This window comes from Carya illinoinensis, chromosome 1 (genome assembly GCF_018687715.1).
Source record: "Carya illinoinensis cultivar Pawnee chromosome 1, C.illinoinensisPawnee_v1, whole genome shotgun sequence".
NCBI lineage: Eukaryota > Viridiplantae > Streptophyta > Magnoliopsida > Fagales > Juglandaceae > Carya > Carya illinoinensis.
Window position 1 is genome coordinate 48,720,338 of NC_056752.1, and position 27,756 is coordinate 48,748,093.

Genomic DNA, 27,756 nt, shown 5'->3' on the forward strand with positions numbered 1-27,756 from the left:
TCGCACCTGATTCGAGGAGAGAAACTATGGATTTACTTTGATTTTGCGTGGAGGAGAAGAGTCCCTTCAGATTCTGAACTCGGACGAAAACAAGAGTAAGAGAGAAAGGGGGGGAGAAAGACGCGGGGAGGGAAAGGAGAGAGAGAAAATAAACTGGCTATGTATTAAAATTATAATAAAATATAGGGATGAATGTGTAACAGTATTCTTTTAAATTTGAAGGAAGTGAAAGAATCACTGTAGCTCAAAATTTGAGATAAAAGTTTTTACCGAATCCAATACAGATCAATTTTATCTATATTTATCAAATTTTAAAAATGCATTGACTTTTGATGAAACCAATATCAATGCTCTAAATGGTGGTGCAAGAACAATAAGTATTCGGCATGAGAGAGACATCGACGCAAGTATCATGCAACAACATCTGTGTAGTAAAGTCTCGTGCGGTGGGGTGCATACTCCAACCGGTAGTGCCAGAAGAGAGTGAAAGAGAGGCAGAGTGACGGTAGCGTTCAGCGCTTCCTTCTGGCCCGGACCCGAGTTGAGGAACGGATCGCCTGCTCAGAGGCCATGACCCAAGCCCATCATAACGTTTAATGGGCTAATTACTAGTATGCCACTCGCTTACTCCGGTTACTTTGCATCGAGTCCTTCGGCTCCATAAACCCTACGCTCTGTCACTCTCTCTCTCTCTGCTCGCGCAAAGTTCGCAACTTTACGACCTCCCCCAACACTCCGTTCAAAACGTTAAACCCTCGTCTCGGAGCTCCTTATTTGACAATGGCTGTTTCCCTGAAATCGAAGAAGCCTTCGAAGGCCCCAGAAGACATAGATACTCTCAAATCGGACGTAGCCTCCTTTGCTTCTTCTCTCGGCCTCTCCTCCTCTCTCCCACCTTCTTCCTACTCAGGCTTCAACGATTCCGATTTTCGGAAAACAGGTCCTCTCAAACCAAAACCCACAAAACCACACAAGCCAAAGACCCAAAACACCAACAATACCAACGAGGATAAAGAAAGACCCAAGCCTAAGGGGTTTGACAAATCACAACCAAAGGGCAATCACAAGCCAAAGACTCAGAATTTAAATCCCAACGGGAAAATCTGGAGTAACCAGAAGCCAAAGGACCAGAACTGGAACAAAAACGAGAAGGCCAAGGCACCCGTATTGGAACTTGATGATCACGGTAAGCAACAGGGTTTTAATAAATTCAAGAATTTACCAAAACTGCCACTAGTGAAAGCTATTGGGGTAGGAGTGTGGTATGTGGATGCTGCTGAACTAGAAGCAAAGGTGGTTGGAGAGGGGAAGAGATCGGAAGCGAGGAATGTGGAGCAATTGAAGACTGTGGTGGAGAAGAAGAGGGAGCTCGGGGAACGGTTGATGGCACAGTATACGAAGGATTACGAGGCCTCGAGAGGGCAGAGCGGGGATATTAAGATGTTGGTAGTCACACAAAGGTCTGGTACTGCAGCCGATAAGGTCTCGGCATTCTCGGTTATGGTGGGGGACAATCCAATTGCCAATTTGCGGTCACTCGATGCGCTTTTGGGTAAATATGCTTCTGGAAATGAAATCTTTGAACTTCATGAGTTGTACAACAAAAGGGTATTTTGTTTAGTTTGTTTCTTCCACAACCATTTTTTGTTTAATTGGAAAATAATTTATTTTCTGAAAATAGAAAACGAGAAATTCTACAACTGTGGTTAAAGAATGTTTGGTTATGCTTCTGAACTAGGGACTCTAAATAAGCTTATTAGGTTTATAAAAGTTATGCAATTTAGGCGTGAAACTTAAGTTATTTATTTATTTATTTTTTCTGGTTGATTTGGTAAGTATTGTTTTTTTTTTTTTTATCGGTAAACAAAATTTTATTGAGCATGAACGTGGGCAATGGAAGTATTATTTTCTATTCTGGAGATTGAGGAATCCACGAAAAAATTAGAAATGTTCAAGTTCCTCCTTGGATATTATATACACCTCAAGCAAGGCTATAGGCCCAGTGGTCTTTGTTGATTAATGGGCCTTTCAATTAAGGAGGAGGTCGCTGTAAGGTTTCAAATAAAAAGTTTATGTTTTGTCGATCTCAATTATAAGAACTATTATGCCCACAAAGAGATTCACAAAAATACCTCACAAAGTGATGTGGCATGATGTAGTACATTAGATTTGCTTTAGAATAAAGAAAGCTTTATAATCTAAAGTACCACATCATGGCACATCACTTTGTGAGAGTTTTAGCTGTTTATGGACTAATTATTTTCCTTCAGTTGTATATTAATCAATTAGTTACTTATCAAAAAAATATATTAATCAACTTATCAAAAAAATATATTAATCAATAAGTGCTAATGTAGAAAGTAGATCTTTTTTCCATATATTGTAACAACTTAAAGCATATGATAATTATGTTTTTAAATAGATTCATTGGAAAATGCATGTAAGAGCATGAAGACTAAGAACAATAGGTTAATCTGACATGAATCCGGCTGACTCAACACGTACTTGAATGACTCATTTTGTTATTTGAGTCTGGTTAAGGTTGGCTCTTTAATGACACAACCCTAGTAACCCGACACGAATCCGAATGACACAACACGAATTGCCACCCCTAGTATGTATGTCAATGTAGCATGGAAACTTGGCGGATGGATTCTTTGAATGTAATGTGGTCATTTGAAAGGAACACAATGAGTGGAAATTGAAGATTTTTTGAGAATGCGACGGATGACCTTAGATCCATAGAGCTAGAAATTCTTTGTCTAGATGTCAGCTCAGAATAGCTATAGCCTTGGTAGTTATCAAGATTTTATGTCTTTTTGTTTTCTCTCACCTTTCTATTCAGGCGCTTCTCTTGTATACAGCATGCATACTTTGTTTTGTCTCCTTGCACTTGTAATAAAGGTGGCTTATATATATTGTGGGATTGGGATGCCACAGACCATAGTGGTTGCTGGTTTCTAAATCTTTCTACATCTATGTTTCTCATCTTGTTAATCATTTTGATTAGCTTTCAGCAAAACATCTCCTGAAAGATATATCCTTCTTTCTGTGGAATCTTTGTTTGTAAAACACTGTTTGTTTTTTTATGAGTAAAAATATTATATATATCAATAGAAGTAACCAAGTACATTGGACGTATACTAGAAAACACCTAGCCCATATTAGCTAGCCCCAAATGACCCAAAAAGCCCATGAAAATTAGAAATCTATTCAAAATACATCAAGCTTGAATTGGAATAGAACACACCTCCCCAATCCCCACCCCCCGTAAGGCTAATACTCTACCCGAAACTCCCTCTACGAGAACTTCTTGCCCTCCCTTTCATCTTCTCTCGAATTGAGCTACCTTCCTTACGTCGTAGTTGATTGCCTAAGAAAGACGCAAAAAACTCCATGCTTTTCTTAAAACTTGATTTGGTTTCAAGCGAGTGGCCCGCCTCTATCGCAGTGAGTAGTACTTTAAATTGGTCTTCACATCCTCCGTATGAAAGCCCCACAATATGCTAAATCTCGTTAACCTTATGCAGGACCCAATCTGATGGTGACACGCCATGTTGTTTGTCAAAGGAAGAGAAAATAGGGGAACAACATTATTCCCAGACACAATTTCGAACTGCTCTCCCGTCCCTAGAAATTGCTCTTCACAAGGCACCAATGATAAACTTGTAATTTCCTCCTCACAGTTTTCTACATTCGAATCCCGAACCTCCTCAACAGCTATATTGTTGTTGCACCATTAGAGGTTCCTTCACCTCTGGCATAGGTGTCGTTGATCCTTCGATGAGAACATTGCTTGTAGGTGCCCCACCCTTGACGACCCTTTTTGTGCCACTTTGTTAGACCGCTACTACTCCCCATAGAATAGGTAGGGGCAGCACTATCTTCTATTACCCCATTTTCATCTTCTAAAAGAAGCTCGTATGCTTCTTCCAAAGTACTCAAAACCCTAGAAGGACCCCATCTTCAACTGAAAGTGAACCCAGGAAAAATGTACCAACCCCAATTGCAATTGGTGACTGAGGTTAGTCAGACGGCAAACCGGCGTGAACAGTGATGCTGGTGTCCGACAACCCTATCTGTGACGGCATCGAAGTGCCCTTTACAACAGATGTGACTAAGATCTTTAAGTTTAGCTGTTTTTGGGTGATTAGGAAAGGTTCTGGCAATTGATAACTTGAGAAAGAGGCACATTCTGACAACATATAAATTGGAGGGCTTCTCACAACAGCTACCAACTTTGTAGCTTTTTATATTTCAACTATGTTTGCTCTTTTATCTTCCTAATAGTTGGATGTTTCCTTTTGTATACTTCCTATATACTAGGGTTACACCCACTGCGTGTCTTAATGATATTGCATTATGAAAAAAATGAATGTTAAGATCTTGGTTCTTCTATGACCTTACTCAAGATGCTAATTTGATATGGATTCTTGACCTGTCATTGTTTATCCTTATAGATATATTTGCCAAAGGGAGCAGTAATAATAACCAAGCTTTTCTGGAATTGTGTATATATTGCATTTCACTGTGGCTTGAAACACTATGATCATGCCAGAAAAATGTGAGCCAATTGTGCCAAATGCTATGCGTCTAAGTGCTTTTGTCATCCAAGGACATTAGATTTGCATTAGTTTGGTTGTTGTGCATTTTATATTGGGTCTTTGAACTGGCTTTTAATGGAACAGATTATTTGTTGTAGGAATGGTAGCATCAAAAGTTGGGAAGCGCCATGCATTGGCAGGTTTTGAAGCACTGAAAGAACTGTTTATTTCAAGGTTCTCTCGCTCTCTCTTTTATTTTCATTACATCTAACAACCTGAAAAATGACCCCTTCATAGTTGCTTAATGCACTCTTCAAGGCACAAGGAATTGTATGTGGTGTGTCCTACATTGGTGGTGTCCACCTATAGCAGCCACTGTTCACACTGTTTATTATCTCTTGATATCCTATAGACTCCCATTATTTTTTTTTCATAATTAATAAAAATTTTATTACCATGAATAGGCATAGCCCGAGCACACAAGAAGTATACAAGATGAAATACCTACACACAGTGACTAAAAAGATGGGAAAAAAACTAGAATAACTCCCAACACATCATCACCATTCATTACATTAGCCTTAGCCCATAGAAATGTAAAGAAAAATTCCCTAATTTCTTCCATCATTACATTAGCCTTAGCCCATAGACATGGAGTTTTAAAGAAATATTCCCTAATTTCTTCCATCGATCATTTGTTGTCTTCAAAACATCTCCCACTCCTTTCTAGCCATAGACATCGCATCAAGCACGAAGGAATCATTTTCCAAATGGCTGCAATAGGTAGACTCTGCCCAACATACCTCCAACAAGCTAGTAAATTCGCCACATGCTTTGGCATTACCAAAGAAATACCCATCCTTCCAAAAATGACATTCCACAAACTATTAGCCACCTCACAAAGAAGAAACAAGTGATTAACTGATTTGCCATCTTTCTTGCACATAGAACACCAATCAACAATACAAAGACCACGCTTTGTTAGAGTTTCTGTAGTCAGAATTTTATCATATGAGACACTAGCCAACAGAAGAAAGCTACCTTACTCGGCACTTCAGCTTTCCAAATACTTTTCCAGGGGTAATCACATACACCTTGGCAGCTTAAAGGATTAAAATTGGAGTGTACAGAGAATCTGAAATTTCTTTCATGAGTCCACAACAATCTGTCTACACTTCCTTGGACAATCTTCAACTCATATAATCTGCTGAGAAAACCTGAAATTACATTAACTTCCCAATCATTTACATTTCTCACGAAGTCAACAGTCCATTGAATGCTGTTATTCAAAAAACAGAATGAATCAGCCACACTAGCATCTTACTGCCTTGCAATATGAAAAAGAGAAGGAAATTCATCTTTGAGAGTCAACTCTCCATACCAATTATCATGAAAAAAGTGAATTCTTGATCCATTCCCCACCTTAAATTTGACATGTTTAACAAACTCCCCCCAACTCATTCGAATTGATTTCCATAATCACATCCCATAAGCTCCTTTTACTTCATTTGAACACCAACTACCCCACATATCCCCATATTTAACATCTATCACATTTTTGCATAATGCATCTCTTTCTAAAGGATATCTCCATAACCATTTTCCACAAAGAGCTTTATTAAAAAGCCTCAAGTTACACACACCCAAACCACCATTTGAAATCGGTTGACATATCTTATCCCAACTCATCAAATGATATTTCTTTTCCTCCCCTTTACCTCCCCACAAGAAATTCCTATAGATCTTTTCAATTTTCATAGGGTAAAGGAAAGAGAGAAAGGAAATATGTTGGAAGATTGGACAGTGTACTCTTGATTATATTTAGGCAAATATAATTTTTTCCATCTGGCTAACCTCCTCTCAATCTTCTCAATCACTCCTTCCCAAATCGAAACAGATTGATGTGAAGCACCCAGGGGAAGACCAAGACACGTCATAGGCAGCGACGATATTTTACATTTCAAAATATAGCCAGATCTGAAATATTTGTCACTGAGCCCACCGGAACAATTTCAGACTTGGTTAAGTTAATTCTCAATCCCAACACAGCTTCAAAACATAGCAAAAGACCTCTTAAGGACCAAAGTTGATCTTGATTGGCTTCACTGGAAATTAGTGTGTCGTCGGCGAAAAGTAGATGAGAAATGATCACACTACTCTGAGAATCACAGCCCACTTCAAAACCCGACAAGAAGCTACCTCCCACCACCGCTTCAATCATTCTACTCAATGCATCCATGACAAGAACAAAAAGAAAAGGAGATATCGGATCTCCTTGTCTCAAACCACGTGAACTATTAAAGAAACCAACCGGGTTACCATTCAAGAAAATGGATAATCTTGGCATAGAAATACAATACTTTATCCACATACACCACCTCTCACCGAAACCATATTGACCAAGTAAATACAATAGAAATTCTCAGGAAACATGATCAAACACCTTTTCTTTTTTTTTTGATAAGTAAATAAATTGTATTGTCAAAGAATAGGCAAAAGCCCAGTACAAAGTATAGTTTCCATAGCTAGGTATGAGCGATGGACATCAGAAAATCATGTAGCTCTAAGCCATTAAAATCAACCGCTATAGTCCAATTACAAAGAGTTCTAAAAAAGAAAACTTTCAGTTCCTCCATTGATCTCTCTGTCTTCGAAGGTCCTTGCATTGCGTTCTTGCCACAAACACCACATGATGCATATGGGTATCATCTTGTACACCTCTTTTATCTGTTGGTTGCCTCTCAAATTTGTCCAGCTAGCCACTACTCCTACCACATTCTCAGGCATAACCCAAGCCAAGTCAATTCTACCCAGAACCTCATTCCATAACCCTCTCGCTATCTCGCAATGTATTAAGAGTTGGTTCATCGATTCGCCCCCCTTCCTACACATACAACACCAATCTGCGACGATCACCCTACGCTTCCTCAAATTATCAGTAGTAAGAATCTTGCCTAGGGATGCTATCCACACAAAGAACGCAGCTTTGGGAGGCGCCTTATGTCTCCGTAACTTTCTTCAAGGGAACTGAATAGGTGTCTCTTGAGTAAGAGACTTATAAAAAGAGCACACAGAGAAAGTACCTTTAGTTGCAGGTATCCACCATAGACTATCCTGTGAATTACCCTCTTCACAAGAATACAAGAGGCTATAAAAGGCTTCAAAACTGCTCATCTCCCAATCTTGTGCCGCCCTACTGAAGTTGATGTTCCATTGGATTTGCTCCCTTGATCTTACCCTTACATCTGCCATTGAGGCATCAATATCTCTTGCTACTCTAAACAAAGAAGGAAAAGATTCCTTTAAAGCAACATGGTCACACCACGTGTCATACCAGAACTTAATACGGTTTCCTTCTCCTAGACAGAATCGAGTATGGCGTGAGAACACCTCCCACCCTCTTCTTATATGTTTCCACAAACCCACTCTGTTCACTCCTCTCACTTCTTTTGTGCACCAACCCCCCATAGTTCCCCATATTTTCTCTCTATTACCGTCTTCCAAAGGGCTTCAGCTTCCTTATGATACCTCCATAACCATTTACCTAACAATGCCCGATTGAAGGTTTTCATATTTTTAATGCCCAACCCCCCGTTCAAGATAGGGCTGCATACCTTTTCCCACTTAACCAAGTGAAATTTGTGTTCCTCTCCCAATCCACCCCACAAGAAATCCCTTTGAAGTTTCTCCAATCGGTTTGCCACTTTTGTTGGAATGGTGAACAATGACAAAAAATATGTGGGTAGATTAGATAAAGTACTCTTGATTAGTGTAATCCTTCCGCCTTTTGACAAGTACAATCTCTTCCAACCGGCTAGACGACTTTCCACTTTCTCAATAATCGAATCCCATATTGGAGCCGCTCTCGATGCCGCCCCCAACGGGAGCCCCAGATAGATCATAGGTAACATTGTGGTCGAACATCCCAAAATACTAGCAAACTATCTAATACGCCGAACTCCTCCAATGGGCACCATCTCTGATTTTTGCAAGTTAACCTTCAGTGCAGAAGTTGCTTCAAAGCAAAGGAGAAGGACCTTCAAAACTCGAATCTAGTAAGGATCTGGTTCACAAAAGAAAAGAGTATCATCTGCAAACAGTAAATGAGATATGTTAACAGGTCCCCTACTTGGAGAGCCAATCTTGAAACCAGCCACCAAACCATTCGCTACCAAGGCCGAGGACATTCTACTCAACGCCTCCATCACAATAACAAAAAGTAATGGGGATAGTAGATCTCCTTGTCTTAAACCTCGTGTGCTACGAAAAAATCCAGTTGGGCTTCCGTTTATCAAGACAGAAAATTTTACCGTTGTTATGCAACACCTAATCCACGAGCACTATCTCTCCCCAAAACCACATTTCTCCAACAGATTAAGAAGGAAGTCCTAGTTTACATGATCATACGCCTTCTCCATATCTAGCTTGCACATGATCCCTGCCTCACCAGATTTCAGACGACTATCAATGCATTCATTAGCAATAAGAACCGCATCTAGGATTTGTCTACCCTTTATAAAAACATTTTGAGGTTTCGAAATTAGTTTTCCCACTACCTTGCTTAAACGATTTGCTAATACCTTAGATAATATCTTGTATACCCCACTTACAAGGCTAATAGACCGGAACTCCTTAATCTCCTCAGCCCCCACCTTCTTTGGTATCAGTGCCAGAAAAGTAGTATTAAGGTTTTTTTCAAAACTCTCCTCTTAGTAGAATTCCTGGAACACTTTCATAAGATCTTCTTTCAATACAGCCCAACAAGTTTGAAAGAAACCCATCGAAAAACCGTCGGGACCCGGTGTCTTATCTTTAGCCATTTTTCTCAGAACTTCATAAACCTTCATCTCCTCAAATGACCTCTCCAGTCAACCTACTTCATTAAGTTCAATGGACTCAAAACCAAGCCCCTCAAGTTTTGGCCTCCCTCCCACCTGCTCAAAAAGTAATTGCTCAAAAAACTCAACTACATGGTTGTTTATCACTAGTTCTTCCCGACATTCCACTCCTTCAATTTTCAGCATCTCAATATTGTTGTATCTCCTATGCGAGTTGGCTATTCTGTGAAAGAATTTAGTGCTTCGGTCCCCTTCCTTCAACCATAACGCTCTAGACTTTTGCCGCCAAGAAGTCTCTTCTAAAACTATAATTCTTTCCAATTCCGCTTCCAACCCCAATTTTACAGCTATTTCTTCCTGAGTTAAAGGCCGTGCTTCTTGTATCCTTTCTAACCCTTGAATCTCCCTTTCCTTACTTTTTTTGCGTATATCGCCAAAAGACTTCCTATTCCACTCCATTAGGTATTTTTTTAGAGCTTTCAATTTACCCGCAAAAATAAAACTAGGGGTTCCTTGAAACTTATATGATGCCCACCCACCGTTGCCCGACCCTTTCTTCAAAACCATCCGCCTTTAGCCACATGTTTTCAAATTTGAAATACTTGCGTCTCCTTAGAACTCCTCCACTATCCAACATAATAGGCCAGTGATCCGAGCACAAACGGGGCAATCTCTTTTGCCACACATCCGAGAAATGACATTCCCACTCTGGTGAAATAAGGAATCTATCCAATCTCGACCATGTCTGATTGGACCACGTACAAGCGCCCCCTGCTAGTGGTAAGTCCACCAAATTCAAATCATCCGAAAATTCTGACATAGCTAGCCTACTTCTATTCCCAAAACTCCTAGTTGGAAATCTTGTTACGTTGAAATCTCCGCCTATACACCATGGTAGACCCCACCAGCTATGTACACTAGCCAACTCCTCCCATAACAATCTTCTTTCCTGGTCTAAGTTAGGACCATACACCCCTGCAAATGCCCACATGAAATCATCTGCCACGCTTCTAAAAGAGCAAGCCACCGAATACACCCCTATGAACTCTTCCATTTTCTCCACCACTCTTTTATCCCACATCACCAAAATACCTCCCGATGCCCCTTTGGCTGCCAAGTACACCCAATCTACATATGTGCAGCTCCAAATACTACGCACCAACTTTCTATCTATAAGTTTCAACTTTGTCTCCTGTAAACGCACAATGTCCGCCTTCCACTCGCGTAGCAAATGTCTTATTTGTAAACGCTTGCTGACCTTGTTCAACTCACGGACATTCCACGATACAATTTTTGGTTTCACTTGGAATGTGCCAAACCTTTCCCTTTAGACCTGTCCTTGCTTGCACTCCCCTCCGAATTCATTGACCAATTCAACCTCCTTAGCTCTCTTTGCTTTTTTGATTCTACTTTCCTATATTCTTGGTGACCTGTTTCAATTACTGTAAGTAAAGCCATAAATTGATCCTCATAGCCTTCACACCTCAATCCCACCAAATTCTGAATATCCTTTACCGTGTTGAAAACCCAATTTGAAATCTTGGGCTGCACTGGACACATGAATTTTAAAGGTACTGGCTCACCCTCTTCTACCTGCACTGCAACCACCCCTAGTTCAAAAACAACTTCCTCATCTGATTGAGCACTCAGCTCTGCCTCCACCCCCTGATTTCCTTCTCTGCGTAAAGTGTCTTCCACCATGGAATAATCTTCCACCCCTATAAGTTCTAAACATCCCTGAGATGGTCTTGAGAGTGTTTCATCGTTTGTTCCCTGAAAATCCTCACTATCCGAGTTCAGTAAAAGCCCCTCCACCTCTACCGTCACTCCAACTTATTTCAAACTCTGGTTGGAGTGATTCTCTACCACCTCCGACGCCTCTAAACCTAACATCGGCAAAGTCTGACCCAGAAACGGCAGCAAAAACTCTCCCGATCGTCTCGGGGAGGTCCTGGAACCATTTGCATCTTTTTTCCGGTCACCCCACACCTACGTGCCGTCATCGGAGAGTTCCACTGTCGTCGTTGGCGGTGTCTGTCCCTTCGGCGACAACCCCTGCTCCGGTGGCTGTTGCCGTTGCTCCTCCATAGAACGAGGGTCGCCTCTGTGCAAACCCTAAGGGTTACGGGGCTGGATACGGGCACAGGTACCCTGGGCTAGGCTCCCGGTCCTTTCGATGGGCCCTTGGCTTGCGGCCCATCTAGCTGGCCCTTCCTTTCATTTCGCCCAGCTGTGCTCTGGGCCTGGGCATTGGGTTGAGGATTGTGGCCGGCTACTTGCCTCCACTCAGTATCTTTTATTAAAGGGGCCTTACCCTTCCCTTTGTTAATTTGGCCCGGCCCCTTCCAGCCCATCTCAAAATCCTCCCTTTCCTTATATCTCCTGACCATCATCCTCATAGCCGTCATATCTCTCTGCAGTTGCCATATTTGCCTCTGCATATCTTCCAACTTCCAGCCCATGCCTCTGTCACCTACCCTATCAACTTTCGTGTAGCATACTCCATGAGGGGCTCGAGACCATTGCCTGTCAAAATTTTCCGCATCACCCCTCTTTCCGTCTTGGATTAAAGCCTCCTTATACGACCTCGGCTCTTCCTCCTTCCTCCATGGCTGAACCCCACCATGCATGGCAGCAACCCTTCCTCTTCCTTCTTGAACTGACTCCCCCAACACATCCCTCATTCTCCTCCATCCTCTCCCCCTTTCCCCTTCAGGAATGATAATAGAATTTTTTCTCGCACCCTCCCTAAACACCGACACCACAACAAACTGACCCCTGCCATTGGAACACCTCTGTGCAAGTAATCTGCGCTGCCCCTCCCTAATGGTGCTATAGACCTCCCTTTGTTCACCACTTAAACATGCTTCCAAAGCCTTTCTTAGCCACTGGACCGTATTCTCATCCACCCAAACCTCCTGCTCATTCTTCCATCCTCTCTCAATAATACGCAATTGTCTTCCTTCCTTTGGTAGAATGAACAACGTCGATTCAATCACAAGTTCTCTCACAAAACCCATCTAAACTAAAAGAACATTACACCATCACCATTAACATCCCCACGTATGTTACGACGATGTTGTGTGTTTTTTTTTTTCTAAAGGAAAATCGCCAATGTACGGAGAGAAAAAAGTTTCTCAGGACATTGGTATCTGTACATTTAGAGGCAAAGAAAACATCAAACACCTTTTCCATATCCAATTTAACCAAAACTCTAGAGTAGCCCATTTTAATTCTGTGATCCAAACATTCATTAGCCGTTAAAACTGAATCTAATATTTGTCTTCCTCTTACCAAAGCATTTTGTGACTTCAATATAATTCTTCCCATTAATGCTCTCATCCGATTGGCCAGCACCTTATAAATTATCTTGTAAAACCCCATTAACCAAACTAATTGGCCTGAAATCCCGCATAGATGCTGCCCTCACCTTTTTAGGAATCAAAGCTATAAAAGTGGCATTGATACTTTGCTCGAATTTCATGAAAGCATAAAAGTAGCAATGAACATTATTTCAATGACCAATTTAGTGCATGAGAGGCTCGATTCCTAGTTTGGCTTGTGTTATGCTATATAATCTGGCAATAAGAAGCTGGTCCACTTTGAGTGTAGAATTACATTTGCTTCAACACTTATGCTTGTATCATAAGTCTCATTCAACACTTTTCTTATTTTCATATTTGTGAATTATGCTTCATTGCTGCACTGATTTATCCTGTATAATTTTATTTTTTTTTGATAAGTAAAATGGTAGTATTAATAATTTATCCTGTATAATTTTATCTTACCAGTTTACTACCTGATCGTAAGCTGAAGAGCCTCTTACAGCGACCAGTAGATGGTCTTCCTGAGACTAAGGATGGTTATTCCCTTCTTCTTTTCTGGTATTGGGAGGAATGCTTGAAGCAGAGGTAGGTATTATCTCTGTTTCATTAAATGAGCTTTGGTTCCAGTTATGCATGAGTCATTTTTTATTCTAGGTATGAACAGTTTATTTGTGCACTTGAGGAAGCCTCAAGAGATATGTTACCTGCATTGAAACACAAGGCGTTGAAGGTTAGTCCGGTCATTATTATCTGATCAAAGCACTTTGCATGGGTATTTTTGTAAATCGGAAGTGTGTTTTCAAGAATTCATGCAGCTAATTGAGTTATTGAATAAATTACAAAGTTAGTGAATTTTGATTGACTGCATGTGACAATGAAGGTTGAAGTAAATTGAAATCGAATGTGAGAGGTTTCAATTCGTAAGTAGTTAGTGAGAAAGATTAAAATCTAATGAGTATTGTGGATTAAAACTTAAATTATATAAAGTAGGTGTTTAGCCAAAGTGATTGTGATCTCATGGATTTTTTTTTTCAGACAATGTATGCGCTGCTGAAGAGTAAATCAGAGCAGGAGCGCAGATTGCTTTCTGCATTAGTCAACAAAGTAAGTTCACCTTGAAGTCTGCCGCATGAGGAAACTACTTATAAAAAAAACCTTATTAAAGATTTTAATTGAAGTTGCTTTAACTTTTGAAGTTGTTTCCTTGTATACTTCAATTATTGTATTACTTGCAGCTGGGAGATCCTGAAAACAAGGGTGCATCCAATGCTGATTTTCACTTGGCAAACCTTTTGTCTGATCATCCCAATATGAAGGTATGGCCATCTGGTGTAGTTAATTCTAATTGTTTGCTTTGTGTATAATTTATTTTTATAGGTAATCAAGAAGTTTTATTCATAGAGATAGGCAAAGCCCAAGTACACATGGAGTATACATGAGAGTTTGCTTTGTGTATAATGTGAAGGCTTATGTGTTGGTTAACTGGTTTAGCCTGCTTGTTTTAACCAATGACACATTCAAGTTTAAAATTCATAAAAGTTGGGGTATAGGGCATAGAACATTGCATTTTTTTATTGGAAGGGTATGTACACAGGTCATATGTCAAATATTGTGACATTTCTCATGCTCATGGTCCTTTGTCATTATGAATCCCTTCCCTCCTCACACTCCCCCTCCCACACCAAAAAAAGGAAAAAGAAAATTTGCTGCCGAGTTTTCTGGCTTTTAGGATGTACTTACTGAAAGTCATGGTTGCTATTGTTATGGTGATTTGATCTAAGTATTTACCTACCGTTTACAGGTGGTGGTCATTGATGAGGTGGATTCTTTCCTCTTTCGGCCGCATTTAGGGTTACGAGCGAAGTACCATGCTGTATGGCTCTTCATTTTTACTGCTGATAATTTTAGTCTCTACTATGTAATTTGGAGGAAACTTGTTGCGTAGTTTGAATATTAGTTTGTCCTGTATATTTTTCCAGTAGTTGTATAATAATGGTGATCTTGTGCTTACAAAACGCGTACACACAGAGTGGTAAGAGATTTAGTGAAGTTCTTGTCAATGGACAGCTTTGCTGTCCATATTTGTTGCCATATTTATTTCATACTTATTTCCTTGATTTACTCTTCCGTGTAATTAGCTTAATATTTGACAGATTGTATAGGAATAACAGTAGCATTTACGTAGCTCTTTATTTCCTTGATTTACTCTTCCGTGTAATTAGCTTAATATTTGACAGATTGTATAGGAATAACAGTAGCATTTACGTAGCTCTTTCCATGTATAGAATTCCTTGTACAGTTTATATAATAGAGAGAAATCACAAGGCCAACTATTCGGCCATTCATTCATCCTTTTCGACTTATCTTGACATGGTATCAAGAGCCGGTTGAATTTTTTTTTTCTCTCGGTTTGTTGTTGCCCGCGTGAATTTTTTTTGGTCTTTTTCCTTTTTCGGTTTCGTGTGTCGGCGTCTTCTGAGTCTCGGCAGCACATCTCGGCGTGTTTCTATTTCTGGATTTTCACATCTGACGTCACAGCCTTGTGCTTTTCGGCATTCTGTTTCTGGGGTAGTGTTTCTCAGCAGCCTCTGTTTCAGTTTGAGCATTCTCGGCAGCTTCTCGGCATTCTGTTTCTGGGGTAGTGTTTTTCGGCAGTCTCTGTTTCAGTTTGAGTCTTCTCGGCAACTTCTCAGTCTATCGACACGTTCCTCTCCTGGAGTGGTCTTTTTCGGCAGCTTCTGTTTAAGGTCTGGGTATTTCTCTCGGTCTCTACGTATTTTTTTGGGTGTCGTTCTTTTTTTTTGCCTGGAGTGGGTGTTTTCGGCACATTGTTTTTTTTGGTCTGGATATTTTTTGGGCTTCTATTATTTGTCGATAGCAGGTCCTTCTATTGGTCTCTTTCAATTTTTTTTTAGAATATTTTTTGCTGTCTCAGGTTCCATTTTTTTTGCAATGGACTCTGCACCTGTGTGTGTCAAGTTTACTGGCAAAAATTACTCTACTTGGGCTTTTCAGTTTGAACTTTTTCTAAAGGGAAAAGACCTTTGGGGTCATATTGACGGTACCGATGTCGACGACCCATCCACTTCTGACAAACCCAAGACTATTCCTTCATGGGCTGTTCTTGACGCTCGGATTATGTCTTGGCTTCTTGGTTTGGTGGAGCCACATATTGTTACCAACTTGCGGGCGCATCGCTCCGCTCAATCCATGTGGAATTACTTGAAGACAGTTTATCATCAAGATAATGATGCTCGTCGCTTTCAGTTAGAACATGCGATTGCCATGTTTCAACATGGTAGTCTTTCCATCCAAGACTATTATTCGGCCTTTTTGACTCTTAGGCATGAATATACCGATTTGGTTATAACGGATGTTCCTGTTGCCGCTCTTTCGACTATTCAGAAGCTTCATGAGACTAGCCGGCGTGATCAGTTTCTTATGAAACTACGCCCGGAATATGAATCTATTCGCTCCTCTCTACTGAATAGATCTCCTGTTCTCTCTCTTGATGTTTGTTTTGGTGAGTTACTTCGCGAAGAACAACGTCTTAGTACTCAAGTTCTTTTGGACCAATCTCATGGGAGTTCTGGGACGCCCACTGTGGCTTATGCTGCCCAAGGACGAGGATCTTCTATGACTTCTAAAAATCTACAGTGTTTCTGCTGCAAGGAATATGGGCATATTGCTGCCAATTGTCCTAAAAAGTATTGTTCTTATTGCAAGAAAAAGGGTCAAGTTATCAAAGAATGCCGTATCCGTCCTCAGAATCGTCAGGCCCACGCTTTTCAGACTTCTGTTACTGTTCCTCCTGCAGCAACTTCTGTAGCACACGACTCTTCTTCAGGTGCTTCTTCTGATCTTGCATCCCTTGCCGCCCCTTACTGCACCCCTGAAATGGTGCAACAGATGCTTATTTCCGCATTATCTGCGATGGGCTTTCAAGTTAACAATTCTACTACACTTTGGTATGTAGACTCAGGGGCTTCTAATCACATGACGAATACTCCCACATCTCTGTGTCATGTTCGGCCCTATGCTGGTCACTCTGCTATTCAGACTGCCAATGGCAATTCTCTACCCATAGCTGCTGTCGGAGATGCCTCATCTACCTTTACTAATGTGTTTCTTGCTCCTCAGCTTTCCACGAATCTTATTTATGTTGGTCAATTAGTTGATAACAATTGTGCTGTTAATTTTTCTGGTGATGGTTGTGTTGTGCAGGACCAGGTAACGGGGGAGTCGATCACGAAGGGACCTAAAGTGGGACGCTTGTTTCCACTATTTTTACCTATTCCGTCATTTTCTTCAGTTTCTTCTATTAAGTCTTTTGTTTGTAATAATGTTCCTGATCTAAGTATGGTGTGACATCGTCGTTTAGGCCATCCCAATACTCAGATCCTATCTCATGTATTGCACTCTGGTTTTCTTGATAATAAAAAATGTTCTTCTTTATCTCTTTAGTGTGATTCTTGTAAGCTTGGCAAAAGCAAAATTCTTCCATTTCCTTTGCATGCCAGTAGAGCTTCTAGCTGCTTTGAGCTTATTCATAGTGATGTTTGGGGACCTTCCCCGATTAGTTCACATGACAAATTCAAATACTATGTGACTTTCATTGATGATTATAGCAGATTCACTTGGGTTTATTTTCTTCGTTCTAAATCTGAGGTTTTTCGTACTTTCACTGAATTTTTAGCGTATGTTGACAATCAATTTTCTGCGACTATTAAGACTTTACGCACAGATTCTGGTGGTGAATATTTGTCTACTGAGTTTTAGGCATTTTTGGCTTCTAAAGGTATTATTCACCAACGTTCATGTCCCGCTACTCCCCAACAAAATGGAGTAGCTGAACGCAAAAATTGCCATCTTCTTGATGTGGTACGTACTCTTTTGTTAGAATCTTCTGTTCCATCCATGTTCTGGGTTGAGGCTCTAAAAACTGCTACTCATTTGATTAATCGTTTACCTTCCCAAGTATTACAAATGGAGTCTCCCTATTTCCGCTTGTTTGCTCAGCAACCTAGTTATGATAATCTTCGTATCTTTGGTTGTGTATGTTTTGTTCATTTACCTCCTCATAAGCGATATAAACTATTTGCTCAATCTGTTCAGTGTGCATTCTTGGGATATAATGTGTGTCAAAAGGGATTTGTTTGCTATGATCCTACTTTACATCGTACACGCATTTCTCGAAATGTTATTTTCTTTGAAAATCAACATTTCTTTCCTATGTCATCTGTGCCCTCTTCTTCTATTGTGGTCCTTCCCTCCTTTGAGCAGCAGCTCTCAGATCTTCATCATGTCAGTTCTTGCTTTAAACCAGGTATGGTGTATACGAGACGCTCCTGCTCACAGTCTCTTCCGGTGGCTTACCCGATATCTGATCCTAACATACACCGGCATCAGTCAGTTGCTGCACCTCCAGAGCCTTTGGTACGTCGCTCTTCTCGAGTGTCTGTACCCCCGGATAGGTATGGTTTTTCTTCTGGCAATTTTGTTTCAGCTCTGACTGTTGCATTGTCCAATTTTGATATTCCTACATGCTACTCACATGCTGTCAAACATGACTGTTGGCGACAAGCTATGCAGGAAGAAATTGCCGCTCTAGAGGCCAATCACACCTGGGACATTGAGCCTTGTCCTTCCACTATAGTTCCTCTGGGTTGCAAATGGGTTTACTCAATCAAGGTTCGCTCTGATGGGAGTTTAGATCGTTATAAAGCTCGACTTGTTGCTTTTAGGAATAATCAGGAATATGGTGTCAATTATGAGGAGACCTTTGCTCCTGTGGCTAAGATGACTACTGTTCGTACGATTCTAGCCCTTGCTGCTTCCAATGATTGGCCACTACATCAGATGGATGTTAAGAATGCTTTTCTTCACGGGGATCTTAAAGAGTGTATTTATATGAAGCCACCTCCGGGATTGTTTCCCTCTCCGACCTCCAATGTATGTAAACTTCGTTGCTCTCTTTATGGTCTTAAACAAGCTCCGAGGGCCTGGTTTGATAAATTTCGAACCACTTTATTAGAATTTTCCTTCAAGCAGAGCAAGTATGACACTTCATTATTTCTTCGGAAATCGGACATGGGTATAGTTGTCCTCTTGGTTTATGTTGATGATATTGTGATCACTGGTTCTGATTCTGCTTTACTTGTCCAGCTTAAGACTCATCTCTCAGAATCCTTTCATATGAAAGATCTTGGGTCTCTCACATATTTTTTGGGTCTTGAGGTGCGTTGTAGTTCCTCGGGTATTTCCCTCAATCAACACAAGTATGCTAGTGATTTGGTGGCTACAGTTGGATTGCAGGAAGCTACCTCTGTCGATACTCCCATGGAGTTAAATATCAAGCTTCGCAAAGAGGAGGGTGACTTGTTGATCTTAGTTTATATCGGAAATTGGTGGGTAGCCTTGTCTATCTCACTATCACTAGACCAGATATTTCTTTTGCTGTACAGCAAGTTAGTCAGTTTTTTCAGACTCCTCGTCATCTCCATTTGGCTGCTGTTCGTCGGATCATACGCTACGTTCAGGGCACTTCTGCCCGTGGCTTATTCTTTCCTGCAGGAAATTCTCCCCGTCTTGTTGCTTATAGTGATGCTGATTGGGCTGGTTGTGCTGATAGACGTCGCTCCATCACTGGTTGGTGTGTATTCTTAGGTGATGCATTGATCTCCTGGAAGAGTAAGAAGTAAGACCGAGTTTCTAAGTCCTCTATAGAATCTGAGTATCGAGCGATGTCTCTTGCTTGTTCTGAGATTATTTGGCTTCGAGGATTGCTTGCTGAGTTAGACTTCTCTGAGCCTGATCCTACTCCTTTACATGCTGATAATACAAGTGCTATTCAGATCATGGCCAATCCTGTCTATCATGAGCGCACCAAGCATATTGAAGTTGACTGTCACTCTATTCGTGAAGCCTTCGATGCTCGTGTTATCACTCTTCCCCACATTTCCACTGAACTACAAATTGCTGATATCTTCACCAAGGCTCTTACTCGTCATCGACACTATTTCCTAAGTAGCAAATTGATGCTTGTTGATCAACCCGCATCAATTTGAGGGGGGCTGTCAATGGACAGCTTTGCTGTCCATATTTGTTTCCATATTTGTTTCATACTTATTTCCTTGATTTACTCTTCCGTGTAATTAGCTTAATATTTGACAGATTGTATAGGAATAACAGTAGCATTTACGTAGCTCTTTATTTCCTTGATTTACTCTTCTGTGTAATTAGCTTAATATTTGACAGATTGTATAGGAATAACAGTAGCATTTACGTAGCTCTTTCCATGTATAGAATTCCTTGTACAGTTTATATAATAGAGAGAAATCACAAGGCCAACTATTCGGCCATTCATTCATCCTTTTCAACTTATCTTGACAGTTCTTTGCATTCGTTTGCACCAAATATATGGTTGCTATGATTGGCTTTCAAGAGTCAAGTATCACTCGATCTTGTGAGTCAGATTAGTTGGCACATTTTTCTGCTCTTCGTGTTGACTTTTACAAGATTGTACGACTTATTGGGAATCTTATGACCAGCCTATATCCATGCTTTTTTTTCGATTTTCCTTGGCCAACCAAAGTATTCTGATGGCAATAACCGCGTTTGCTGTTAAAAGTCAACCAGTGCTTTACTTATCCCAAAAAAAGAAAAAAAAAAATCTATCAGTGTTCATGTGTTTTTCTGTACTGATATGCCTCTTTACGTTTGTTTTACTGATTCAAGTCCCCTTGATACTTTTGAGCTTGAACTTTCATATACTAGATTCTATTCATTCTTAATTTTTCATGATCATATACATTTAGTGTGGGTCTGTCTTATTTGGAACCATTTGTTTTTCTTCAGTGAAACGACCTCTCTAAAACTATTGAACTGGTTCCAAAACCTTGATTATACTTCTAAAGGGTTGTGTTCCCCAGCTTCTGTATTGAACCACAAATCTCTCTATTTTTTTTGCGCAACTTTTCTCCTTACCATAGTGCACCCAATTCAGGCTCATTTGTTTTGACCTGCAAGTTTTTTGTTCTGTTTTATACAAATGCAGGTTAACTTTTTAAGCCAAGTTCGATTTAGTCGTAAAGGAGATGGGCCAATAGTGGCTAAACGTTTAATAGACGTGTATTTTGCACTTTTCAAGGTATGGCTGCATTCTTGTTTTGAAACTGTATCATTTATAGTGCATGGCTTTCCTATCATGTTTGGATTAAGTTTACATGTTCTCCATAGAGTTTCGTCTCTATTATTGTAGTTTTGAAGCAAATACAGTTTCATACCTACACTTAAAAAAAGAAAAATATGTATATTAAGTGATCATCTCTCTGACTGACTACAGTTTTTTTCGTTGGACACTGTTGTTTTACTTCAACAATGCACCATCCTTCTGAATTGGTGAGGATGATAGAAGAACCTTGTAGTTACAATTCACAATTTCAGGTCCTGATTACCGAGGCTGGTACTGGTGCTGATCAAAAGATAGATAAAAGTGGCAAGGCTCTGGATAAAAAAGCTCAGGGGTACCATAAGGATAGGAAGGGTAGTAGAGTGAAGAGTTCGTCAGAAACTCATGTTGAATTGGATTCACGACTTCTATCGGCTCTTCTAACAGTCCGTAAAAATGCTTATTCATTTTATGTCAATGTTACTCTGAATAGGATATTTTTGTTTGCTTCCCAGTTGTTATACTTATGCTCTAATTGTGGGCTTTTGGAAAAGCTTATTCTGAAATGTTACTAACTAACTTGTGCTTTACCTCTCTTCTTCCATTCTCACAGGGAGTAAATAGAGCATTTCCTTATGTCTTGAGCAATGAGGCTGATGACATTATTGAGGTCCAAACGCCCATGCTCTTCCAACTGGTAGGTGTAATGCTTGATGTCACTTTATTGCAATCCGTTGAGAGGAAACTTCATTTTTTGCGCTGTAATGTGGACATTCGTTAAAAAAAATCAGTGTCCGTATCAGATGTTTGGATGTTAATGTAAACCTTTCACCCTGCAGGTTCATTCAAAGAATTTCAATGTAGGAGTTCAAGCATTAATGCTTCTTGATAAGATATCTTCTAAGAATCAAATTGTTAGTGACCGGTTTTACCGAGCCTTATATGCAAAACTTCTACTTCCCGCTGCCTTGAATTCTTCCAAGGCAAGTAAATATGGGTTGATGTGGTGTAGTTTTGTTTGATTGTACATCCTCCAAATTCAAATTCAATTTCTAAGAGTGTTCTTAAGCATGAGCTTATGTTAATGTGATGCAGGATTATTTCTTATTTTTCTTCTTCTTATTATTATCTTTAATTTTTTTTTTTTGGTTTTATTAGCACATTATTTGGGTGTTCTGTTATCCTGTTTGATGCTGTTTGGTTAAACTAGCTTACAATATGGAATGGGGTGAGGCTATTTTGATTCCACTACTCATTTAGACTGATTCAGATATGTGTTTCCTAGTTTACGTACTGTAATCTTCATTGACATCTATATATAGCTGGGAATGTAGTTGTGGAGGCTTTGCCGTATATTGATGTCTAAAGCTTTTCCTTAATGTAAGGAAGGAAAGAGCCCTAATTAAAAAATCGTAGTAAGATGTTCTTGACATAGGAAAGGTTGTGAATGGGCCCCTCTTTATCATACCATCTATAAAAAGGAAGACTTTCTTCCTTGCCCTGTGTGGCCTTGCTGCTCACTAGTTCCTTACAATTGCCAAGATATCTTCTGGCTTGGGTAGAGACTAGAACAGAATTTTGGATAAATTTGATTATTAGTTCTGTATAGGTTATTCAAACTTTTCAGCTGGCCAACCTGTCCATTGATCTGGATTCTTTGGCTGCTGATGTTGGAAGTTTCAGATTATGAGATCACTTTTCAGATGTTTTTCAAATTTAAGGCCCCTATTGTGAATTTATTCTTTTCACAAATAAGCGTGTATGGGTTAGATGTTTGAATTCCATGGTGGTAGGCAGGACTCAACTTGACCATTGAGAATGTGGAGTCGGTTTCTTATTTTATCAGATGAATAATTATCATGAATGAACTGATAATGATGTTAACATTACCTGATCGATCTTTTTAATATGTTATCGTTCTTCCAATTTGACTTGCACCTTAGTATATGGGTGTATAAAGGGTGGTTCTTTAATGAAGAAAATATTCTACAGGCAGAAATGTTTATCGGACTTCTTCTTAGAGCAATGAAAAGTGATGTGAATTTGAAACGTGTAGCTGCTTTTGCAAAGCGTGTGCTTCAGGTTAGTAACAAAATGCATTCTTGCTCTTGTTAGACCTTTGTTTATCACACAGATGTCTGACAGAAACAATCTATAAATGGATAGCTCTGCAAGCATTCGCTGTTGTAATGCACCCCACTAATTTAAATTGAGAAGTTATGTTTTAAATAACATGCAGCTATCTGTTATGGTACAACTAGAAGAAAGAGGAGTTTTTTAAATCACGGGGAATTGGTCTTTCTATTTTCTTATCTTTTAGCATTTTGTAAGTTTTATAATATCCTTGAGGGTTGTGGGCATTGTTGCCGTCAATTAAATAATCTATGGCTTTGCTTGTCCTGCACTTTGAAAAAGATTTACATATGCAAATACGCCAACAGGTTGCACTTCAGCAGCCCCCTCAATATGCCTGTGGATGCCTTTTTCTCCTCTCTGAAGTTTTTAAAGCTAGGCCACCCTTGTGGTAAGTCAGATTTTTGTGAACTGGCTTGGTCCCCTTATCATTACCTTTAAATTAAGAGTTCCATCACTATGCAGGAACATGGTGCTTCAGAATGAGTCAATTGATGAAGAACTAGAACATTTTGAAGATGTTGTTGAAGAAACTGCCGAGGAACCAAGCACTACAGCAAAGGAAGAGGAAAATGATGGTGGGCTGGTTCACAGCACTGATGCTATCAACTCGGATGGTGAATCTTCAGAAGATGAAGATGAATCTCCAGCTTTTAATTCTGAAGATGATGTTTCTGATGAAGCAGAGGAATTTCTTATGAGAAATGATTCAAAAGATATTGAGGAATCCAAAACAGTATCTCCTCTTAATGTGCAGCAAACTCAAGTATCTTCTAAGAAGTCTTTGCTGCCTGGAGGGTACGATCCACGGCACAGAGAGCCCTCTTACTGGTCAGTCATCTATTATTCCCAGTTTATTTTTTATGGTTCCCACTTTCCATTGCTTGAAACACATTTTGGTGGCCAATTGAAGACACCATCAATAGATTTGACAGAAACTAATCTATGTAAGTTATTTCAAACATTACCTATATATATATTATAATAAAGTTATTTCGAACTTTGAGGAAGACAGAACAGCTCCGCTGCAGGAATTAACTTTTTGGTTGTGTTGTCATATTCTGTTTTGAGCATGTTGGTTCTTCTTTTTATCTTTCCTTTTAATGCACTTTCAGCAATGCGGACAGAGTAAGCTGGTGGGAGTTGGTGGTACTTGCTTCTCATGCGCATCCATCAGTTGCTACCATGGCTAATACTCTTCTTTCTGGGGCCAATATTGTCTACAATGGAAACCCACTGAATGACTTATCACTTACCGCGTTTCTGGACAAGTTCATGGAGAAGAAACCAAAGCCAAGCGCATGGCATGGCGGTTCTCAAATTGAACCTGCTAGGAAGGTTAGCTTACATACTGGCATTTCTAAACCAGTATCTATTTTGCTTTTTTTTTTTTGTTTTTTTTTTTAAAAAGAAAATTCTTCCCTTCGGGATGTAGAGTTCCTGCATCTTGCTCGAGTGATTGAATCAGTTTCAGTGGACATTGACAAACTATCAAGCTTATTAATTATTTTTCTGATTTAACTTTTATTTCCCCAGCTTGACATGAACAACCTTTTAATTGGGCAAGAGATTCTTTCATTGGCTGAAATTGACGTACCTCCAGAAGATCTGGTCTTCCACAAGTTTTATGTGAATAAAATGAATTCTTCAAAGAAACCAAAGAAGAAAAAGAAGAAAACAGCAGATGAAGAGGCAGCGGAAGATTTGTTTGACGTGGACGGTGGTGTGGATGGAGCTGATGAGAGTGATAATGAAGAAATTGAGAACATGCTGGATTCGGCTAATATTTCCATGAAAGCAGATGGTGACTATGATTATAATGATTTGGATGAAGTTGCCAATGAAGATGATGAAGACTTGGTCGGTAATGTTAGTGATGCAGAAAACGACGCCTCCTTGGATATTGCCGAGGGAGAAGATTTTGATACCACTGCTGATGATGGTCCAAGTGACAATGATGATGACATTGATATGGGGGATGCAGATGATGGTAGTGATGATGAAGACGAGGTCTTTGACCAGACAAGAAGAAAACGGAAGTCCAATGGGAAGGCCACGGCATCCCCATTTGCAAGTCTAGAGGACTATGAGCATTTGTTGAGCGAGAATAGTCCTGCTAATGAGCAATCTACTAAAAAGAAACCCAAATCACGAAAGAAGAGGAGGTCATCTTCCCGAGAAGAACCTTTTTGACGTCTCGTTTACGGTCCTTGTAGCTGTCTGTCCGAGGAAACATAATTTAGTTTAGTTCACTATTCTTGTACCCAACAACATGTTTATTAGAAATATTTTTGTTATTATCACGATCAAGCAGAATGGCTTAAAAATTTTGAGTACGCAGATTAGCTCTTAAAAGTTTTACTTTGATGTTTGTATAACCGAAGGCTGTAGAACGTTTCCCAGACACAAAGTTCTAGTTTGAAGACTGATCTCACACGCATGAATGTGGACTCATGATTATTTCGCATAAAAATATGGTTTACGTGCAATGTATATAGAATTGACTCTCTCATATCTACGAGACCACGAGGCTCTGCCAAGTACCAGAGTCAACTTTCTAGCATTGGCCTGTCTCCCCGTATCACTTGAAAATCCATAGTCTATACTGCTTTCCGGCAAACACAGTGAGGACCATAAGATAACCATCAAACAGCGATTACAATGATTAATTAAACTACCATTAAATGAATCATAATACAAGTCCATGACGATCACAAACTCATGAATACGACCGTTGTACATTGCTACCTCATCCCATCGAAAAGCAAGACCTAAAGCTAAAAATGAGCGACTACAACTGGAAACTCAAAGCTGTCCTTCCCCTCTGTGAAACCCCCCATATTCTTTTAGGAAACAGTAACTTCCACGGTTTTGGGCTTGTTTGCCGGAGGAAGCTTCTCAACCACCACAGTCAAAACCCCATTCTCGCATTTGGCTGTGATGGCCGACACATTCGCATTTTCGGGCAAGCGGAACTTCCTCAAGAGCTTTTGGGGTACCCTCCTCTCAAGCCTGAGGTACTTGCAGCCTTCCTCGCCATCTTCACGTTTTCTCTTACCACCACTACGGATCACAAGAGTGTTCTCATCTTCGACCGTCACCTGCAACAGATTCATTAATGCACAGAAAACAATACCAAAAAAGAGATTTCAGCAACCATCCTGGTATGGAGAAGTACACAATATGAACAGGGGATAATACAAAGAGGAGAGACTACTTCAAAAACCATCCTCCCATCTCGCATTCGCTACGCGAAATATAAACACGGCTATATGAGAAGTTAGGATAGAAAGATGCACCTGAATATCAGACTTGGACAGACCAGGCACGTCCATGTAGAAAATGTACTCCTTGGGAGTCTCTAAAATGTCAGCCGGAATGCTCAACACGCCCTTGTTCTCATTGGACTGCGGCGGCCGCGAAGTAGACATTAGTTTCTCACCGCTCTCCGGGAAATTGAACAGCTGGCTCACCGCCGACGCCCAGTCCCCAACGAATCCATTCGAGTCCGCAACAACACGACTCATTTTCACTCCTAAACAGCCCACAGATGTCCTGTAAAGCGTAGACAAATACATTTATCACATTAGTTCCTGTCAAAAAAAAAAAAAAAAAAAAACCTTAAGCAAGAAACTACAGCAGCCCATGGATAAGACCAATATTATGACATAATCCCGTTGTCCCAAATTTAGGAACCCAGACTCTGCTTTTCCCTAGGGCAAAGGGAGAGATTATAAAAAGTGAAGCAAAATGCCAACGAATGAAGAGTGTGAGCATCTCATTAATGTCGATCCATGTCTAGGGGTTCGGCAGTAACTAACCAAATAAAATTGAAAAACAAAACACTTTACCATCCTCTGTTTGGTTTTCCGAGAAAGTGAGGAACCCCTGCTGCTTACCTATGGACGCCTAAATAAGAGTGGGCTTCCTGATTAGTGCAAGAAGATGATTATTCAACGAAGACAGTAAGTCCAAGCAGCAGATTGTTTGCCGAGATAATGTGGGGATTGCTATAAATGGATGAAAGCAAAGGGGTAGGAAAGTTCGAGAGGGTCACCCGAAGGGTCTGGAAAGAGCTTTGGCATTTGGAGGCTTACACGTGTATTTATCCAGGCTAGTGCGAAACCCTCGATCGTTTAACGGTTAACTGTATGTTGACGTATCAACAAGTTGGTCCCAAACAACAGGCTTTGAAGTTAAAGCCCGTCATTGGGCTATTAACCGGCAAGTCTGCCGTCTAGCCCAATCAAATGGCGGGTGGTCAGGGAATTCAGGCTCTGAAGCTCTTCGGTCAGGCCCATGATTATGGTTCTTTTCTGCAATACATTGGACTCGCCATTTCTTTGATTTGATTGAGCAAGTTATTGGGTTTGTGAGGCCCTTTGGAGGCCCATGTATTGAAATAAAAAAAAAAGAACTTGAATTAACCGAGATGGTTTGCACGAGGAGAAAAGATAACCGTGTTGTTAAAGCCCCTAAAAAAACAAGAGTTGTTGGTCTTGTGGAAAATTTCATTTTCTTCAACAAACACACAAGGACTTTCTGTTGACCATCTGACAACAAGTTAAAGCTGTGTGATTTTCTCATAGGGTACATTTGTATTTTAAGAGTATTCCAAATCGTCTATAAATAGTACTATTTGTAAATAATAGTAAAGTAGTCTTAGAAGGTCTGAAAACATCCCGAACATAATCTTAATTATCATGCTACAAGCACTAGGGCACTTTTTTGGTTGGGAAAATAAG

At 40.1% G+C, this 27,756-nt stretch overlaps 2 protein-coding genes across 4 annotated transcripts; one reads left to right on the forward strand and one right to left on the reverse strand.

Moving 5' to 3' along the window:
- The first annotated feature begins 495 nt into the window (after positions 1-495).
- On the forward strand, positions 496-25,451 carry LOC122280010 (CCAAT/enhancer-binding protein zeta). 2 transcript variants are annotated; one of them, XM_043090952.1, is made up of 16 exons: positions 498-1,552; positions 4,703-4,778; positions 13,174-13,293; positions 13,363-13,438; positions 13,744-13,812; positions 13,944-14,024; positions 14,510-14,581; positions 20,765-20,857; positions 21,154-21,324; positions 21,492-21,575; positions 21,718-21,861; positions 22,871-22,960; positions 23,320-23,402; positions 23,477-23,842; positions 24,127-24,349; positions 24,548-25,451. In XM_043090952.1, the coding sequence occupies exons 1-16, from the start codon at positions 781-783 to the stop codon at positions 25,202-25,204; spliced, it is 3,177 nt and encodes a 1,058-aa protein (XP_042946886.1). In that variant the 5' UTR covers positions 498-780; the 3' UTR covers positions 25,205-25,451. The 2 variants fall into 2 exon arrangements, with proteins under 2 accessions (XP_042946893.1, XP_042946886.1); XM_043090959.1 differs by lacking the exon at positions 21,154-21,324 and having other exon boundaries at positions 496-1,552.
- A 216-nt stretch (positions 25,452-25,667) lies between these two features.
- Positions 25,668-27,090, reverse strand: LOC122280032 (17.4 kDa class III heat shock protein). 2 transcript variants are annotated; one of them, XM_043090995.1, is made up of 3 exons: positions 26,863-27,090; positions 26,311-26,566; positions 25,668-26,112 (listed from the first exon to the last, which is right to left on the reverse strand). In XM_043090995.1, the coding sequence occupies exons 2-3, from the start codon at positions 26,536-26,538 to the stop codon at positions 25,858-25,860; spliced, it is 483 nt and encodes a 160-aa protein (XP_042946929.1). In that variant the 5' UTR covers positions 26,539-26,566; positions 26,863-27,090; the 3' UTR covers positions 25,668-25,857. The 2 variants fall into 2 exon arrangements, with proteins under 2 accessions (XP_042946929.1, XP_042946923.1); XM_043090989.1 differs by having other exon boundaries at positions 26,911-27,089.
- Positions 27,091-27,756: the final 666 nt, after the last annotated feature.